Source organism: Toxotes jaculatrix, chromosome 12, assembly GCF_017976425.1.
Source record: "Toxotes jaculatrix isolate fToxJac2 chromosome 12, fToxJac2.pri, whole genome shotgun sequence".
Lineage (NCBI taxonomy): Eukaryota > Metazoa > Chordata > Actinopteri > Toxotidae > Toxotes > Toxotes jaculatrix.
This window is the reverse complement of record NC_054405.1, coordinates 19966270-19984919: the sequence shown is the minus strand read 5'-3', so window position 1 is coordinate 19984919 and position 18650 is coordinate 19966270. Positions and strand designations below refer to the sequence as shown.

Genomic DNA, 18650 nt, shown 5'->3' with positions numbered 1-18650 from the left:
GGCATTAAATTAAAGACAGTCTACACTTTTCTTTTACAGGTTGGTCTTTCTTTGTGAGTATATAATAAAAGTATATAATTATGTTCATGTCACAAACATGTCCATAAGACCTCACTGCTTTCACAGTCACTGGAGCAAATTCTCTCTGAAAGATGATTTCACAAGTATTTGGAGAATGTTTGTTGGGATGTGGTGGGATTAGTGAGGTTTGCCTCCGGCAAAATTTGCTCTTAAGAACTGTCACGCACACAAAAACCCACCTGTCAAAAAAAGTCACATCCCTCCCAGTATAGTTTTAAGAGGTGAGATGTACATCTGACATTTATGAGAATAAAGAATACATAAAAAGTAATACTGCTCTGATCATTAGTATGTGACTCATTTTGTATTCAACGACAGTATGACATGATAGTTGGCATAGACAGCAACATACTGAATACAATAATTATGAATTTATTTTATTTTATAAAAAAATAATTATATTTATGACTAAAAAAATCAACAGTGACTAAAGTTACACAACAGCATGTAGAGAGTGAGAGAACTTTCTCTTTTCAATAACCTTTCAATAATGAATTGGGGGGTGGGGTATGTATTAATTGGGTGATTCATTTGTAACCTAACAGTAAAAGTTTTCTAAATGCTGAACATGTGGAAAGTGTTAAAGCCACAGGTAAAAACATCCTTTTTCCATGCAGAGGTCAGTTTTGAGATTTTGGATTATTTTGTCTATTCACTCCTTAAGGATATTTGTGGTTCATTTCACTAGACCTCCAACTCAAGAGAATATACTCGTAAACTCATGAAGAACTTTTCTGAGCACAGCTGCACCATCAGCTGATGATGTGCCCTTTAGACATTAACAGTGAAAAGGAAAAATATCTACACTGTGATTTATTATATAGGTTGATCATCATGAGTTTAGGATGCTATAAAATCTAATCAAAATATAAAGCATGTTCATGTCATGTCAGTCAATAATTTCTCACTGCTTGTGCAACAGTTGGGGTACAATTATACAAGTATTAGGGGAATTTATGTTTTCTCTTTACTATGATAGTGAGCTTTGTGAGACTTGCCCCTGGCACGATATGCTCCTGAGAAATGTCACACACAAAGATCGTCAAGAAAACAAATCACTTGTTGGTCTCAGTGAGCAAGAATTAAAACGTCTATATTCAATTCAAACTAAACTTTATTTTAGACTCACAACAGGATCCATAGCAATTACAATAAAAACAAGCCATCCCAATTCATCATTCAGTTTTTTAAAAAATCTCTCTTTCTTAATGAGGAGAACCGGTGGGTTTCAAGATTAAATAAAAAACTGACACAATAAAGGCAACACCTAAAGCCTACAACACATACAACCAAAACTGCTCAATCAAAAATCAGTAATTAAAAAATATAAACAAAACTAACTGTTTTTGCAGTTCTGTGGAAAGTTGGAGCAAAACTTCCATGGCACAAAAACAAAAAACAAAAAGAACACTAGAAGCTTCTGGGGCTGCTGTAAAGGATTCCATTACATATATACCAGTTTTATCTTTATTGTGCATGCCACTGGATCTGTCTCAGGATCATGTCATGCTCTTTTGGACTGAACTGTTGCAGAATTAATGCAATAAACCAATTTCTCATGCTCTCACTCTGAAGAGAAGGGTTTAAGAGACGCAGAAAGAATGTGAATATGTTCTGTTAACACGCACCCATGCATTGTCATCTGTCAGCAAGTCCTGACATGTGACAATACATATGTGTTATTTCATTTTTTTTCCACCAACTTTCAGGTTTACAGTTGCCCTACGGAAAAATCGTATTTTGACAAGATCTATCACCTGTGAGCATGTCTGCACTGTATGCAAATAATCATGGAAGGAATTGTTACGCACTGCAGTCAGCACAGGAAGAACCTTTAGAGCAACATTTGCACAACTTGAATTTTGCTATAGTAGTAATACACTGTACTCGTAGAAATAAAACAGTAGCAAAAACTTTAAATGCCAACATGCTGCCTTTTAAAAGGGGTGGTGCTACAGCGATCTTTAAAACAGGCATGACACTCTTGGCAAGATGTTTGAAATAATCATGCTGAAATGATCATGTTTGTGTACAGACAAGTCATGACTTGGAAAAATAGAATAACGGATGATCTTATGGGCAATGTGTTCCATCCCTCCATTCCATTCATTCAAAGAATAAAATGAGTGTTTTCGCTCTGTTTTGTTTCTGAGTGTCCTGAAGCAAAATGTCAAAAGATAGAAGGCATGCATCATTAAACAGTGACTCCTATATGCACACTCTTTTACACATACAGGAGCAAAAGCTACAAAAGTAAAGACTCTTGATTTCTGTTGTTGTTGTTGTTGTCAATGCTTCCTGACAAGGTTGAAATTCCAGATGTCCTGAGAAGCAACAAAACCTTTTTCTTAAACATACACCTGACATGTCAGTACATATTTTCAGACATTCTTTACTCAAATAATGGACTTACGTCTGACCATGTCAGGGTAAATGTTGGAGTTGGCCTGGGGTCACATTCTTGCCAAACAGGATGTAAACACGCTGTAACAAAACAAGCCCTTTACTGTGAGTCTTCTAGCTTCATTCACATTGTTATATCATAATTATTGCAAAAGCAGAACGTGGAGTAATTAAAGATGTCTAAGTATTTAACAAAATAATGAAATACTGAACTGAATACGGTTATATAGTTCGAATGTACTGATGAGTAAAGAAATATTAGACAAAGAGAGTCCAGGAGTTTGTGTGCTCACTGCTCCTAGTATATGTGGGTGTTCAGTCCTCATGGGTGGATTAAAAGCAGAGGTCAAATTTCCTGTGTGTGTGTAAAAACATGCTTGGACTTAGAAAGGTTTCTTCTTCTTCCTTTGATTGTTGGCTTCAAACTGAAATTTTCTGCGCTCAGTCTTGATATCAGTCCAATTACAAAGTAATTAAGGGCAAAAAGAACTACACATAATGTTAAATATTAAAATGTGCCAGAAGTTTCCAGCAGCTATACGTCCTAGATGTGGAGCTAACTTAAAGCAACATCATGCAAATATTTTGTGGGCCATCGCACCAGTGAGCCGGTGCACAGTCAAGAAAGGTTTAAAGTTTTTGTCTGTCTGTCTCTTTACCAGCCCTCTCTGCATGCTTGCCATTTCGGGGTGTGCATGAGAGCATGCTTATCTCCAAGCGGGTTAATCTGACCTCTTCAGTCACCAGCATTAGCTCACTTACATTTTTTACCTTTTGTTTTAGTATTAAATCCTGGAAATATATTCTTGTCAGAGACACTTTGCACCATAAATGAAAATAATAAGGAATAACTTTAGTTTTTAATTGGTTTCTTTCTTCAGTTCTTAATAAGACTTACCTTATTCTGAAATCATATCTCAGTCCCTCAGTAACATGTTCATGTGTGTCAAGAGTCAACTAAACATTGCCGCCGTTACCTATTTCCTAGTATAAAATTTTCCTGGGGGCCGTGTTTGGTGAGTCTAACTCCCCTCATCTCCCTTGACTCTACCACACAAGAAGTTAGAACAATTACAGTACACAGTGTGTATAAATCATTACATACACAGCCTACACTTTCATCCAACCATTTTCTAAATCTTTAAAACTTCAAAAGAAAAATGGGAAATTGTTATTAGTAGATACTTGTAATCATTTTATATGATACTTGTAATCATTTTATCTTTCTAAGCCTTTATTAGTCTACTGACTGAAAACACACCATTACTTACCCTGAAGTGAAACATCCCATCATCCCAACATCTTAGTTATCTTTGAGGCTTTAATATAGAGGCCCACATCTGCAGTCAACAACTTGCAGTGAGTCAAGGAAATGAACAGCTTGTATACCAACATCTCCTTCCTTGAAGACAAACTTTCTCCAACATAAAATCCTCCAGTGCTCCCAGAAAGTCAAGGTCTGCTGGGTAAGCTTTTTTTCCCTCAAAATTTCTCTTCTCCTTGAACAGAGTTTCCCAGAGCTTATAATTGTCTTGACCTTTAAATTTAACTGGGTTTGGAGGGCTTAGTTCACCTCATAGAGGAAGTGAATTTTCACCCAGGTGTATGTCATGCTGGAGAGCAGGGACGGAGGCGTCTGAAATCAGATTATCAGCAACTACGATTAAGTAAGACCCCTAATTCTTTATCAGCTGCACACCAAATATGGATCACTCTCAGAGACCGTGTAGTTCAGTGCAGGTGAATCCATCAGCCTTTGTGAGATTTGGCAGAAGATGATGCACAGCAGTAACTTACAAAGGCATTACAGCACCTTGTAAAGTGTTTAAAGTCTGCATACGTAAACACACACTGAACACAAATGATTCAGAAACTGTGTTAGGTTGGTTACAAAAACTGACAGCAGGCCTGCATGCTCAAATTGAAAGACAAAATTACAATCTTGATATGCATGTCAACAATTAGACAGCATCAGAAAGACCTGAGGTGAGGATCTGTGCTCGGCAACAGAAACACTAAGGCCGCTGGTCAACAAGATGCTATTTTAATCCGATTTAAAACATAAGCTGTGCATTCACTTACAGAACTCATTTCAATCTTGCTGTTCTGTTTTAAATATCCACAAGCTTTGAAATCAATGGGATAAGGAGAAGTTTTACAGATTGTTCTCAAATCTTGAATGTGCCTAGTCTACAGCAACAGATAAGGAATTTGATTTATATGAGTACTACACAACAAAAATGCAAAAGACTGAATATGCAAACTATCATCACGTCCTTATTCACAGATCAGGAATGGACAAGCAAACATTTTTCTAAACAGCTTTAGCTCTTGGAGATTTTCAGATATGTTGTGGCTTTGAAATTAAGTTTTTTGAACATGTTTTATGGAACAAGAAAAACAATTCACCTGTTTCACCACTGCAGCCCACCACAGATTTTCCAGCCTCACAGCGACCTTCTTTCAAGGTGTGGGAGCTGTCTCAGCAGATGTCCACATCTTCAGAGCAGACACAAAAGACACCATTCTTTATCTGAAACAGTGAGACAGGAATCAAAGTCACTGTGAGATATTCAAGTTTTAATAAACTAGAAAAACATGCATCCCCCTGTTCACTGTGTGACAGCTGCTTTGTAGCTACAGACTGGAATTTTGTTGATTATAGGGATATGCACCACTAAATCACCATATCCACTTACCCGGGGGCAGTACCTTACATAAAGTACAGATGGGGGGTGAAAATGGGGAGGGTAACAGGAGCTCAGAAGCTCAGTTTGCCCCTGAGGTCCCCAAGCAGGTTAATCCAGCCACTGCTGTTGATGCACGCAACAGATCATCTTTTGAGAATTTAGCAGCTTTTCATTTATTGCATTTATCATGTTTTGATAGGTTTATCAGAATGATCCATCTATTAATGTCTTCAGATCTTACAGACAGTTTCCCACTATTATGACCTGTTACACAAGGTGACTATTTTTTTTTTAAAATTCATACACCAATTGCTTTGCAGGGATTATTCGAATTGATCCCTGTGCTGGTACAGCATGTGGTGAGATTCATTATGGAACAGTTTCACTGCTCCTTACTTGTCAGTCACATTTCTCCCCCCACTCTCTACTTGAGTTGAATATATCAGCTGAGTTCATCTACAAATATCAAGTGTTTCACAGTCCAGTTTGAACAAGACTGCACCAACAATAGAAGGAGAGAAGCAGAAAGCAGGATGATTTCTATGGGCCAGAAACTCAAAACATCTCCTAGGTCTTCTGCCAAACTATATTAAACCTGTCAAACACTATATCAAGCTGCTTATGTCTTTATAGACTTTCAACATAGATTTATGGTGTCTTCTGCCATCACTGAGTTTTATCACAAGGTTACATAAAGTTTATAATAAAAACAAAACAGGCTTTTACGAAAGAAAACGAACAAAGAAATCTGTCATTGTTCACGACCAAGCTCATGTTCATGACATGTGTCCATAAAAGAAGGAAAGAAAAAGTATTTTCTTCAAAGCAAACACTTGAATGAAAAGCATGCTGAAGAACTGGACTGTCATCTCTCTTGTCTCTCTCTCATCTCTTAGCTGTCTATCAGATGACCGAAGCACTTAAGACATGTTCTGTCAACTTCAGAACTCTCTGATCTCTAAACTTAAACCTGCTCACAGAGATCTCAACATACTAGACAACTCGGTGTCAAGTGGTCACAGAGATGTTTCTTTAGCCTTTAAAGAAAAAAAAAAAGATGTCTGTCATCTTGAAAGAAAGATGAAAAATATATTTTACTGGAAATTAAAATAATCTGAGTTTTGATTCAGATCAACTGGGATTTATCTAAATGCTGCATTAGTGAAAAATCTTGTCCACAATGTGGAAAATTGTTTTAAAGTTTTGCCACTCAAAAGAATAAATTAAAACCCAGACAAGTGAGGACAGGCACTGGGAACATAAAGCCTAACCAGAGTGATTTTATGTACAAGTAGATGCATGTTCCCAGTGCCTGTCCTCACTTCTCTGGGTTTTAATTTATTCTGCATGTACATGCAGGTAATGATCATTCATTTGAAAACACAGAGGGGGGTTGCTGCATATTTTCTTTAGGAAGAAAAAGCCTCAACAACTTGCTGTGTGAGATTTAGTGGCTTATTGGCTTAAATTACTACACAAAAGGTAAACGCTCAAGGCACAGGGGATCACTTATAATCTGAACACCTGTTTCAGGCTACTTGTAGTTCTTGCACGTATACACGGCACAGCCATCTTTTAATTCTACGGTCTTACATATTAGGACAAAATTTTAAAAAATCATCTGGTCCTTACCAGGTCCTAAAATAATGTAAATCTAACCTTGGATATAAAACAACATACAACAGATTCATTTAACAAAACTTAAGCCAAACTGCAGAAGCCATGTGTGGAAAAACTAAGTACACCCCAAGAATCAATAGTTTGTAGAACCACCTTTAGCAGCAGTAATTTCTCTTTTCTTTTTCTAGCCATTCCATTGTAGATTTGCAGGTGTGCTTGGGGAATCATTGTCCTGTTGCACGACCCAACTGCGGCCAAGCTTTAGCTGTTGGACAGATCGCCTCACATTTGACTCTAGAATAACTTGGTATACACAGGAGTTCATGGTCGACTCAATGACTGCAAAACAAGCCCAGCTGATCACCCCTCCACCACTGTGCCTGACGGTTGGTACAATTTCTCTGAGCATGTTTTCCACTTGTAAATAATATTTCTCACTGTAGAATGGTGGACTTCTACAATGTCTTCTCTAAAATCACTGCTGAAGTCTTTCCTCTGCATTGTGTTACCACAAACCTGAACGCTGAAGCAAACTGTCAAAACTTCTGCTTTTAAAAAGGTGGCTGCTAATTACCTTCTTAATACGTATGGAGGCAGTAAGGGTTTACTTATTTTTGACACAGTGAAATATGTCATATGTAGTTGGTCATCAAGGTTGTATTTACCTAATTTTAAGAGCTGGTAAGAAGCAGATGATTTTTATGATAGGTAAAACCATAGAATTGATAGAGGGCGCACTTTATTTTACACGTGACTGTGAATCCTTTCTACACAAAGGTTGTTATTTTCAGTCTCTCAGCTGAAACTGAGATGTTGATTCAACTGCATGATCATTTGAGGATGCAGTTTGTGGTGCAGTTGAATAACATTGAACTATACTGACAGTTGCTTCCATTATTCAGATCTCATTTATATTAATGAGGGTTGGCTAAAGAAACAGCTCTTATCACTTGTAGTTTGGATTTCTAAAAGGGGTTTGCTCATGTGCAATAGAGGTGGCTCAAGAAGAAATTGAGGTTGGAGACATTTCAGACCATTTAGATGTCAATATTTAATCACCTTTTTTTTTTTTACATGGTGTTAAATGTTTCAAGAACAAGCATGCTGACATCCATCTTCTGACCAGTTTCCACGAATCCTCCTCATCTGCAGAAGAAAGGGACTCAAATTAGATTTGGAAAAGAAAAACCACTACTTCTACTCTGGGTTAAATAAACTGCTCATCTGTATCCCTCACTGAATACACTGCTGGTTGAGCATGTGATCGACAGCACTACAATTACTATTCAAATCAGGTTAAATAACACCCAGCAGAATAAGTCGAGTAAATCTGAGACAGCAATGGAAACCAGTTATTGGGAAATCAAGACAGTGGCTGCATAAAAAGCAAACCACTTCACTGTGCTATTCTTTCAAGATTAATTGCTGCACTGGTCCACTTTGCCCAGGAGGGGTCATCAGAAACAGCCGCTCTGCTGCTGGAAGGGATTTTGTGCCTTTCTGAATGAAAGCAGAGCAGACATCTGACTTGGTCCTCTTCATTAAATCACTTTATCGCAGCGTTATGACATTTTCAGTTTACAATTGAATCTTACCATGTGAAGCTTGCAGACATACTGAGGCAGAGTCGCTTCAGCCACCTGGATCCAATCCTGAAGGATAAGAAAGAGGTAGTTGGTGCGCAAATAATTTCATTCAAGTGTACTGCATGATGCTGCCATTTAGTGTTCAGAAAACCGAGAGTCACCACTAAACAATCTGCCGGTAATTCCAGCTATTTCAGTTTAGGTTTCATCACAACAATGAATGACAACCATTTGCATATTACGAACTGAAAGCTACCTGTCAAATTCACTCGACAGCAGACTTCAGGAGACAGGAGCACACTGGCAGAATGACGCCTGCAATAAAAACAATATAATGTTATGACAGACATATTTTAAAAAAGAACCTTTGCAGGGTAAAGCTTTAAAGACTCAGAAAAGTGGATTAGAAACAATCGTCAGTTGTCGCATCAGACGGCACTTCCTATTCCATGTTTTCATCACTGACAACACTGCTCAGGGATTAATTTACCTCTGAGCAAATTAGCTTTTTGTTTTAACTCACCATTGTACAACATGAATCAAAGCACTTGTACTTAAAATTTAAAAGAATATAGCATGTATGGACTGATTTGACTTTGAGGTTCATAGACTAAATTCTAAAAACAGCCACAGACACTTGCATTGAAGTTGGATTTTTTAAAAAAAATGGCCTGATGACCTGAAACTGGACAAATCTGATTTTGAAAAGTTTACATCAACTCTGGAACAAACTTTGTTGTAAATCAGTCATGTGTCTAGTTCAATTTTCAGGCTTTTTAAAGCCTGCTTTGTGTTCTCTGCTTATGAATGCAGAACTAGCTCTTATATGCAATCCAGATGTTCAAATCAACACAAGTACAAAGCATTTTCCACTGTACAATGGTGAGCTTAGAAAAAAGACGCTTGGCTACATTTTCAATATAGGGCACCTAAAAAACTGAATGAACTTACGAAGAGCATCTGAAAGGTGTAGCTGCAGCTGCATGCCGATGATTCACTTTCATTCAAAAGGAATCTTCTTTAACAAACCAGATCAACCTTGAGAAACCAGAACATAATTCAAAATGGTGAAAAACTTGCACAGATGAAGTCCATTCGAAATAAGGTGCTTTTGTCCTTTTGTGTTCAGAAAACTAATAATCACCACTGAGCAATCTGCCGGTAATTCCAGCTATTTCAGTTTAGGTTTCATCACAACAGAAGCAGCCACCTGCCATTTTTATAGCAGAAAAATGAAAACTCACCTGCGTGAAATGAATCATCTTCAGTCAGCTGGTGTGGTTGGGAACCTACACAGTGCTGCAGGGAAAGAAAAATTAGAAAACTGGTAGAGAAGGGTGGCGGCATTGCTGGAGAAACACTCAAGGTTCAGAAAAGTGGACGAGGCATCATCAGTTGTCGCATCTGACGGCACTTCCTACTCAAGGTTTTCATCACAGCAAGGCTTCATTCAATTACCACATGTTAATGAAGACAAATGAACTTACCCATCATTCATCCTGGCCTCAACATCTCTTACGGAAGCTGCCAAGTTGTTCTGAACCGGAGAAGGAAAAAACAAGGTTATGATTTCTCAACATTGACACTGAGCCCTTTTATTTTGACAGGAAACAGAACTGTGTCATATAATGTTCAGAAAACCGAGAGACACCACTGAACAATCTGCCGGTAATTCCAGCTATTTCAGTTTAGATTTCATCACTACATTCGATGTTTTACTCAAATAAAAGTGAATTATTAAACCAACCTCAGTCTTGATCTTCCATCCTCTTGAATGGCAACATTCTGACCTGTCTCCAAAAACACAACATAAAACAACTAAGTTTCATTGACAGCAGCTAAAGACTGAATTTAAACGCAGTGTTTGGAGGCTCAGAACAGTGATCAAGAAACATCGTCAGTTGTCGCATCAGACGGCACTTCCTATTCACAGTTTTCATCACTGACACAGCTGCACCCAGACCTCAGACAGTTCACTGTCACTCACCTCCTCCCAAGGACACAAGGACACGTCATGATGTCTTGATTGTAGCATTTATTAAAGTCATGCAACCAGACTGAAGTCCACCTGAGAAAAAACAAAACATTCATGGTTTAAAAACAAAACAAAACAGCAACTTCAAATTCAACAGCATTACTGCAAAGGATAACTGCCAAACAATACTGTTAATATTAGACAAATATTTGGGATAAAAAACAGCATTTGGAGGATTAACAATTAAATTCTAAACTCATTCTTCAAGCTGTTCAGTCACTAAATCCGCATTACTGGTAATTTTCCTTCAATAAATACCCTAAGAAAGATTATGATACATTACGATATTTAGCTCATTTAGATTTTAAACTTCACAGTGCAGAGGAAAATCGACATTTTAGAGAACATAAACGTTTATATTTTGCTCTAAAACAACACACATCTTCCAGCTAATCGTGACATAAAGAAAAAAACCCAATCTCACTTTTGTCTTTTTTTCCCTTGTTCATTTTTCAGTCCTCTCCACGTGGCTGCTTCAGGCCTCTGTGATAATATTAACGCTGCACCGCAGCCACCAAACCCCGCGTTTTAACTAAAGACTAAAACTGCAGCTCAACAGTTCTCGCGTGTTTTCAGCAGTTACCACTGCGGCCGTATATTAAACTCTGCTTTTAAGTTTAGTTAAAACTGCCACGGTCCCGCGACGCCGAACACAGGACAGGCGAAACGGAAAAGAGCGCTAACGTGCTCGGGGACGCTTTTAAAACCTGACGTGACCGTCGCGGGAATAAAACGTAACACGTAGAAACCAACGTGAAAAATGCCGTGTCGCCACCTGCTGCACCGGAGTGTGAACAGCGCGACTTCATATTTTATTTTTACATTTTCTAACATACATTTCCCAAGACTGAGTTCACCTTAAAAAATACACTCACACACTGACACACAACAACAGTCAGTGTGGACAAAACTGTAAATAACTTATTATTACTTTGACACAAAATGCATTTAATAACCAAAACTTTCAAAATTCAGTTTTCTCACTTTGCCTGATCCAACATCTAAACTATGTATTTATAATCTGTTTTGCAGTAATTCAAAAATTCACAGAGAAAAAGTAGCTGCATAATATTTGGCGTTGCACAGGAAGCTTTAATCATCCGTAAGCTGAGCGAATAATACCCAGTGTCCGCAGGGTGGCGCTGTTTGGCAGGCTATTCGCTGTCTCTCTTGACTCCATAGATAACATAGTCTCTTTAATTGCCTGTTTTTCTGGCTGCTGTCTGTGTGGAGATAAACTGTGGAGACTCAGCCCCGCGTCATTTTTGTTCTGGATTTGTTTTCTTGGCGGACTTTGGATTTCACATCACATCTCCAGACCCAGACTACATTTCCTTCAGAGTCGTACCATTCAGCAGTTCCAGGTAAAGCAGTTTAAACTTATTTAAACACTAAAGTATTTATACAGTTTTAATTTTACAGCCTTTTTTTCTGATGCTGATGCTCCATTCTTGATTTGCAAGTTTTGTTTAAACAAAACAAAATGCTTTTGGGTTGTAGTATTGCCACCCAACAAGATTGTACAGGACTGTATAATGAAGCGAGGACAAAACTGTTTAAATTTATCATTTAATTTCATACAAAGTGCAGTTAACAGAGAATGTTGAAGTTGAGATCAGGGTTCTGTGGGGGCCACACCATCTGTTGCAGGACTCCTTGTTCTTGTGACTGAAGATGGTTCTTAATGACTCTGGCTGCATGTTTGGGGTTGTTGTCTTGCTGCAGAATGAATCTGGGACCGATCAGATGCTTCCCTGATAGTACTGCGTGATGGATAAAAATCTAAAACTTTGCCTGAAAGTTTTGCACAGTACTGTGCCGTTATTTGTACAAGTAACCTGTCAGAATCCATGTTGATGGTAGTTCACTGAGAAATCTTTCGTTTTTTAATGAAAAGCAAAAAAAAAAATCTGATTTACTGTAAAACATGCTTGTACTGAAGCCAACGTTTCAATTTTTTGATATCTTCTCTATTTCAGGAAAACTTGAAAGACGCTGGTAGTGGAGGCAGTGGTGACAAAAAAGGAAAGAAAAAACTGTGTGTCTGTTTGTGTCTTCTTGAAGTGAATGAAAAGTTTGCTGTGTGTGTGTTTATCCACTGTAGCATCATGTTGCCACCAGTGAAGAAGGACCGGATCATTACTCATCTCCCAAAGGTTTGTAATGCACACACACAGAGACACACAAACACACACGCTCTGTAATGCAATTACAACTAACAGTGCTACTATTGATGAGGAGGGTATTTAGACACTGCTCTTTGCCCCACTGAATGTGGACAACTATAAATTTCTAAAATGCTGCTGTCCTCAGAAAACATTGTAACTACAAATACAAGGTTAGACAGCAACAGATATAACGAGCCAGAGGGAGGCAGTTTGAGACATTTCTGCTTGTCCGCTTTGTGGATTTTAAGACTTTTTTATTTCCCAGGTAACAAACTTTCGGTGGACCCTCCCTCGTCCTTTTGCTTCCACTGTCCAATTTTCTTTTTTCCATTTGTTTTATTCTGCATCTGACTGTTTCTTCTTCACACTTTCTTTGTAGTATTTTAGTCCAAATGCAGCGCTGCACACCAAAGATGGCTTCCACCCACAGGTGAAGGCTGTCTGTCAGGTGCAGAAGACAGACACTGTGAGGTAAGATCATACCCTCCTGCCCGTCTTTCTACTAAACACAATCTGATATGTCTTTAAATTAAATGAATTAGTTCTGGCTGATTCATTTAAGTTACTCTATGTCTGCTGTGTAAGCTGACAGCCATCGACCACACCCATCACAACTGACTACACTGATCTGGTGGTTTGTTTAAAGGACAATACTTCTGAGCTTTCCTACTTTGTCTTTGGCATCCAAATTCATCCATCCCTAACATAGCTGGGCACTGTAGTTTTTAGCAAACATTACTCAAACAGAAGGGAAGTTGAACCTGCTAAACAGTACAACAGAGTGGCTCATTATGTCACTTTAATTGTTTCTGGATAACTATAAAGACCAAACTTTGTTGTGGAATTAAGGGGGTTAATTTCTGTCAACACCTGCTGTGTATTTCATGCTGTTAGGTTGTTGTTGTTTGGAGTCATGACTGACACTGTTGGCTCTCTGTTGCCAGCTTAAATATCGCCAAGGTCATTGTAGTGGGAGATGTTGCGGTTGGGAAGACTTGTTTGATCAGCAGGTAAGAAGCAGTCACGAATAATTAGATCAATCAAAGGATTATGAGACTGTAGATTATTATTGGTTAAATTTTGTGCTCAGTCTGATTGTTTGACTGTTACTTGTTGAAGTGTTTCCTCAGTAGTCGGTAGTGGGGCATCATTAACGTGTTGAAAAACACAGTTGAACCTAATTGTCTTTCACAACAGCATCACATAAATCAATAGTATTTATACACTTACATATACACAGATGACTGAAGTGATTACAGAATCTCCCTGCTACAATGTGATGCATGTAATGTTCAATAAGTTCAAAGCTAGTATCAAAGTTCCAAGTGTCAAAATGAAAGTTTAATGTACAAAAAAAAAAAAGGTCTGAAATTGTACTGATGTAGAGTTCAGCCACCAAATCATCATTAAGGGTCTGAGTTTGTGTGAGTTACTTCCAGGATTATGCAAGAATAAGATAAGGAAACTGGAGTCAGTTTAGGGACATTCATTAATCTGCTGAAATGTCATTCGGGGTGAAGACTATGGTGCTCCTACTAATGTCAGACTATAGAAAAAAGTTTTTTTTTTTTTTTTTGTTTTTTCATGTCAAAAGTCAAAATGATCAACTTTAGGCCTCACTTTGGGCACCACAAACTTTTCTGACATTTGACAAAAAAAATGAAAAATTGACAATAAAAAAAATAATTAGTTGCAGAGCTTACAGATTTCTCTCTCTGTTGCTTTTCCCTTGCTCCTGTCAGGTTCTGTAAAGGTGCTTTTGATAAGAACTACAAAGCAACCATTGGGGTGGATTTTGAGATGGAGCGGTTTGAGGTGCTCGGTGTTCCCTTCAGTTTACAGCTGTAAGTATGTCACTGTACCGCAGAGAAACACTCAGCTCACAGACTGAACCATAAACAAACAAATTCACTTCCTGTGTTAACATTTCTTCTTCTTGAATGTCTGAACAATCTATAAATGAAATCATATGATGAGATAATTATGATACAAAACAATGTCTTCTGAATAATTTGATAAGCTTCTTCTTTGGACTGTTAGTGGGCCTTAAATTAGACATTTTTCCTTCACTATGTTGGCTTCAGTCATACATGTACGTGCACATGTTTTAGTACTAATGTAATTTTAAGATTAATATCCCAGAGAGAAATTTAGTCCAGTCATTAGCAAACAGTGCACGTTAGTTTGAACAACCATCACAACCGATGGACATGACAGCGTCTCACAGTGTTTCACTCTTTTCTGAACCCTCTTCACTTCATCTCCACCAAATATCCCAACAAGAACAATTCAAGCTGCATCTGGTTTTATTTCAGGTGGGATACGGCAGGTCAGGAACGGTTCAAGTGCATCGCTTCCACCTATTACAGAGGAGCACAAGGTGACTTTAGCTCCATCTCTACAGTGTATTGTTACACCATCTCACCTTTGGCTAAAGTAAATGATTCAGACAGTGTTGTCTCCACCTTCTGACACCATCTCATGCACTTTGTTTTACCTCTGTTTTCCCCAGCCATTATAGTGGTGTTTGACTTAAGCAGTGTGAACTCATTAGAGCACGCCAGGTAAAAAAAAATAGCCCATTGCTATCTAATGATTATGCCATTAAAATGCCATTAGAAGACTTAACGCTGTGTGTGTGTGTGTGTGTGTAGACAGTGGCTAGAGGACGCTATGAAGGAAAACGACCCATCCAGTGTTTTACTGTTCCTTGTCGGTACCAAGAAGGACCTCAGTGTGGGTGAACTTTATCAAAAATTACTAAAGACTGGGACTGAGGTGAAACTAGTTCATTAGAATTTGAGGATTTGCTTCTTTTCTCTGTTTTATGTGAGAGTGAATTGAATATCTGTTGGTATATATAATATATGTTGGTCGGACAAAATAAGCAATTTAAAGAAACCATCTTTGATTACTTTAAATTGTCGCGTTTAGTTTCTGACGAGTCTTGCTCTGTAGTGACCACTGGTCTGAAGATTGTTCTTTGCTTCACTCACTTTCCTCCTCTTCCCTGTTCCCGTTCACCCTTCTCCTCTGTATTTCACCCCTCAGTCTCCTGATCAGTTGGCTCAGATTGAGCAGGAAGCCATCAGACTCTCTGAGGAAATCAAAGCAGAGTACTGGGCCGTGTCTGCAAAGTCAGGTGGGAGTCAAACACACATTAACATGAATGAATCCGCATCTGCCACCACCCGACTCCCACAGTCATCACCTGCTTATGCTTTTCATTTTCCATTTTATTCTCTTTTTGTCTTTCTAAACTCCCTACATTGTGTTACTGTTCCAGGAGATGGCATCAGGGATTTCTTCTTCCGTGTGGCCTCTCTGACTTTTGAGGCCAACGTTTTGTCTGAGCTCGAGAAAAGTGGGTCGAGGCATGTCAGCGACATTATCAGTGAGTCAGCTCGCTCCACAAAGTCTCATTAAACACACTGTGCCATGGTGCTGCTAATGGTGAAAAACTCACTGGGACCTTTAAGCACTGTTTAACTGTGTGACATGGAGTTACACAGTTGTGAGGAGTTCAACCAAAAAGCTGTTGTTCTTTTCAGGTTTCATTTTGAAGGATTTTTAGAGGCCTGAAGGAGTGAAACTATCCAGTGTTTCAAAAGACAAAAAACAGAAAGAAAAAAACATTCTTCTTTCTTTCTTTTTTTATACTTTTAATCATCTTGAGAGCACTGCTCTAGTTTTTATAGCATCCCACATCAACTTATTGCCCATGTTCATTTTAATGAAGGAATATGTTTCCCAGTATAACAGCTGACAGCAGCCTTATCCCTTCGCACTGTAGCTCACATTTAGCTTTTGAATGCCAACAAAAATATCAAAGGTGTTTTATCTTTATGGCATTTTTTTAAAATTATTGCACACAGGGATCACAGACAGCGCAGAAGCCGAACACAAACCAAACAAGAGGAAATCCAACTGCTGCTGAGGAGAGATGAGAGAATGACAAACGCCTGGATACGCCATACCGACTGCACAGCAACACAAAGCAGCACACTGAACAGGACGATTAAACTGAAATATGGACTCAGCATGCTCGGTGTAGACATCATGAACAGACCCCATGAAAAACAATGTCCTATCAGCTAAATGATGTTATTGTGGTGCTCTGCTGATGGGAATTAGTAATAATCTGAGTTGTAGGTTCGACATAATGAATTGTAAGTCGAGGCTGTAAACAACAGGAAGTCAGCCAACAGAATGACCAGAATAGTGTCCTCTCAGGAATGCTTGTATTGCCGACCAGAGCTACAACAAATAAAGCTTTGTGATATGCCTGGTTACGTAAACACTTATCAAAAGAGGAAGATAATTCTCCTCTAGATCTTTTAATAAACTGCATTTGGTTGAAACTTTCACAAACACAAATCTGTCTTTCCGAACATTTTTCTCTCGTTATGGATGAAACGTCAGCACCAGACCTAATTCATGTTTTTGGTTTCCTCACTGGTCTCCTGTCATGTGTCTGTGCTGCTAATGTGATACGTACGCCGGCTCCCATGACCGTGGTCATACCCACAACGCATCTCTCCCCTATGACATAAGGGTTCTCATGATCTTGAAAATGGAGGGATTGTTTGCAGGGACAGATATGAGCAGCGAATTACATCTGAGGCAAATCAATTCCCTCACTCAGCAGAGGCGGGAGGAAGGGTGTCTTCATAAACCTGCACATGTTCCCACTTGACTCCTATTAAACATACTTTTATCATATCTCATGGATTATGGATTGTAAATAAACTCGTTTTGATCAAATCACTGTGTTGTCCTTTTGTCTTATTGAAATGGAAGATTTAGTGTAAAGAAAGAGTAAAGGTCATGAAAATTCTTTACATTCTGTTCCAAGCAAATCATATTTCCACTGTGAAGAAAATCAAGAATGCAAACACACACACAGACACACACTATGAATATCATGTCCAGACTGTGGGTGTGTTTCCCGAGTTAACATGTACAAGGCTCAGGGTTTAATATGAACACTTTTATTAAAGGGATCACAGGTAGAAAAGGTCATCAGCAGTGCCAGAGACATCATTTCTCCTCTATCACCGACTACTGCCGATGACCAATCACAGCCTCACTGAGAAAGATGTGTTATCTTAATCTGGAAAGAGACATAAAGCCAAGTAAGTTTACTCAAAAAAAACATAATCATTTAAAACAATATGCATATTTTGGGACCATGATACTTTGCACACTGCAAAATGAAGCACACCATTGAATACCAGCGCTGCTTGTTTGTACTGTGGCACAGAGGCACAGCATAACAAAAGAAACAAAGGTAAATGCCTAAGTCAAAGAGGGACGCAGAGAGGCCTAATGATGCAGCATGACAATCACAAAAGGTTCAATGTGTTTTTAACAAGAACATATTCACTGTACTGAAACAGCTGCGTGCAGCTCAGAGTATTATACAGTTAGGAATATAAACACAGAAGGAATTCGGTTTGATAGTATTTTCTGCTGATAGTGTTACGGTTTTGAAAAATTTTAATTCTTCCACTCAAACATCTTAATTTCACTGTTGCATCTGTGGAGAAAGTTGTTTACTGACATTCAGTAGGAAAAGTGATACTGTCCGGGACTGAACTGCAGCAGCCGTGTATTGGTGAAGATCACATCCTTCAAGGTGGCAAACATCATAACCCAATGCCAAGTGAAATGCTCGCCCAACTGCAAACATTAAAGATACAACTTATAAAAATCACCCTCAGCCATGGATGCCTGCTTGACATGGCAACGTGCTTCCATTTGGAAAATTTGCCCGTTAGATATAGTTACTAAAATCAACTGCTTTAAAATGACGACAACTTTCTTCTGCACTGCCTCACGTAAATGCACATGAAGTGCTACCGCCGTTACCTCTAGCGTGGCACATGGGAAGTGTCCACAAAGTATTCTTAGGTCAAATAAGAGTCAACAATACATTAGAGGCTATCTACAGAATACATCAGCTGATCATAATACAGCATGTGGTGAAAACAAGTAGCAAGAACTCGATGATGTATGAGGAAAAACTCAAGCCGACATGAAGGTTTCTCCTTGAATTCATTTCGCT

At 38.5% G+C, this 18650-nt stretch overlaps 1 protein-coding gene, 1 long non-coding RNA gene and 6 other non-coding genes across 10 annotated transcripts; 1 reads left to right on the top strand and 7 right to left on the bottom strand.

Moving 5' to 3' along the window:
* Nucleotides 1-1238: 1238 nt before the first annotated feature.
* Nucleotides 1239-11100, bottom strand: LOC121191261. 3 transcript variants are annotated; one of them, XR_005895078.1, is made up of 11 exons: nt 10840-11100; nt 10368-10448; nt 10128-10174; nt 9868-9917; nt 9625-9679; nt 9332-9418; nt 8637-8695; nt 8390-8446; nt 4894-5017; nt 2495-4669; nt 1239-2405 (listed from the first exon to the last, which is right to left on the bottom strand). It is a non-coding gene; the product is annotated as an uncharacterized LOC121191261 (long non-coding RNA). The 3 variants fall into 3 exon arrangements; XR_005895076.1 differs by lacking the exons at nt 1239-2405; nt 2495-4669; nt 4894-5017 and adding an exon at nt 7826-7940; XR_005895077.1 differs by lacking the exons at nt 1239-2405; nt 2495-4669; nt 4894-5017 and adding an exon at nt 7826-7940 and having other exon boundaries at nt 10128-10170.
* On the bottom strand, nt 8521-8594 carry LOC121191335. Its single transcript, XR_005895101.1, has one exon. It is a non-coding gene; the product is annotated as a small nucleolar RNA SNORD65 (small nucleolar RNA).
* On the bottom strand, nt 8769-8846 carry LOC121191331. Its single transcript, XR_005895097.1, has one exon. It is a non-coding gene; the product is annotated as a small nucleolar RNA SNORD49 (small nucleolar RNA).
* Nucleotides 9504-9577, bottom strand: LOC121191337. The gene has a single exon (XR_005895103.1). It is a non-coding gene; the product is annotated as a small nucleolar RNA SNORD65 (small nucleolar RNA).
* Nucleotides 9747-9821, bottom strand: LOC121191329. Its single transcript, XR_005895095.1, has one exon. It is a non-coding gene; the product is annotated as a small nucleolar RNA SNORD49 (small nucleolar RNA).
* On the bottom strand, nt 10011-10084 carry LOC121191336. Its single transcript, XR_005895102.1, has one exon. It is a non-coding gene; the product is annotated as a small nucleolar RNA SNORD65 (small nucleolar RNA).
* LOC121191330 lies at nt 10256-10327 on the bottom strand. Its single transcript, XR_005895096.1, has one exon. It is a non-coding gene; the product is annotated as a small nucleolar RNA SNORD49 (small nucleolar RNA).
* Nucleotides 11101-11709: 609 nt separating the features above from the next.
* Nucleotides 11710-17088, top strand: rab34b (RAB34, member RAS oncogene family b). The gene is made up of 11 exons (XM_041051753.1): nt 11710-11779; nt 12395-12571; nt 12963-13054; nt 13528-13593; nt 14326-14427; nt 14899-14963; nt 15096-15147; nt 15238-15319; nt 15635-15725; nt 15870-15977; nt 16459-17088. Exons 2-11 carry the CDS (start codon nt 12524-12526, stop codon nt 16518-16520), a joined length of 768 nt encoding a protein of 255 aa, XP_040907687.1. The 5' UTR covers nt 11710-11779; nt 12395-12523; the 3' UTR covers nt 16521-17088.
* The last annotated feature ends 1562 nt before the right edge of the window (nt 17089-18650 follow it).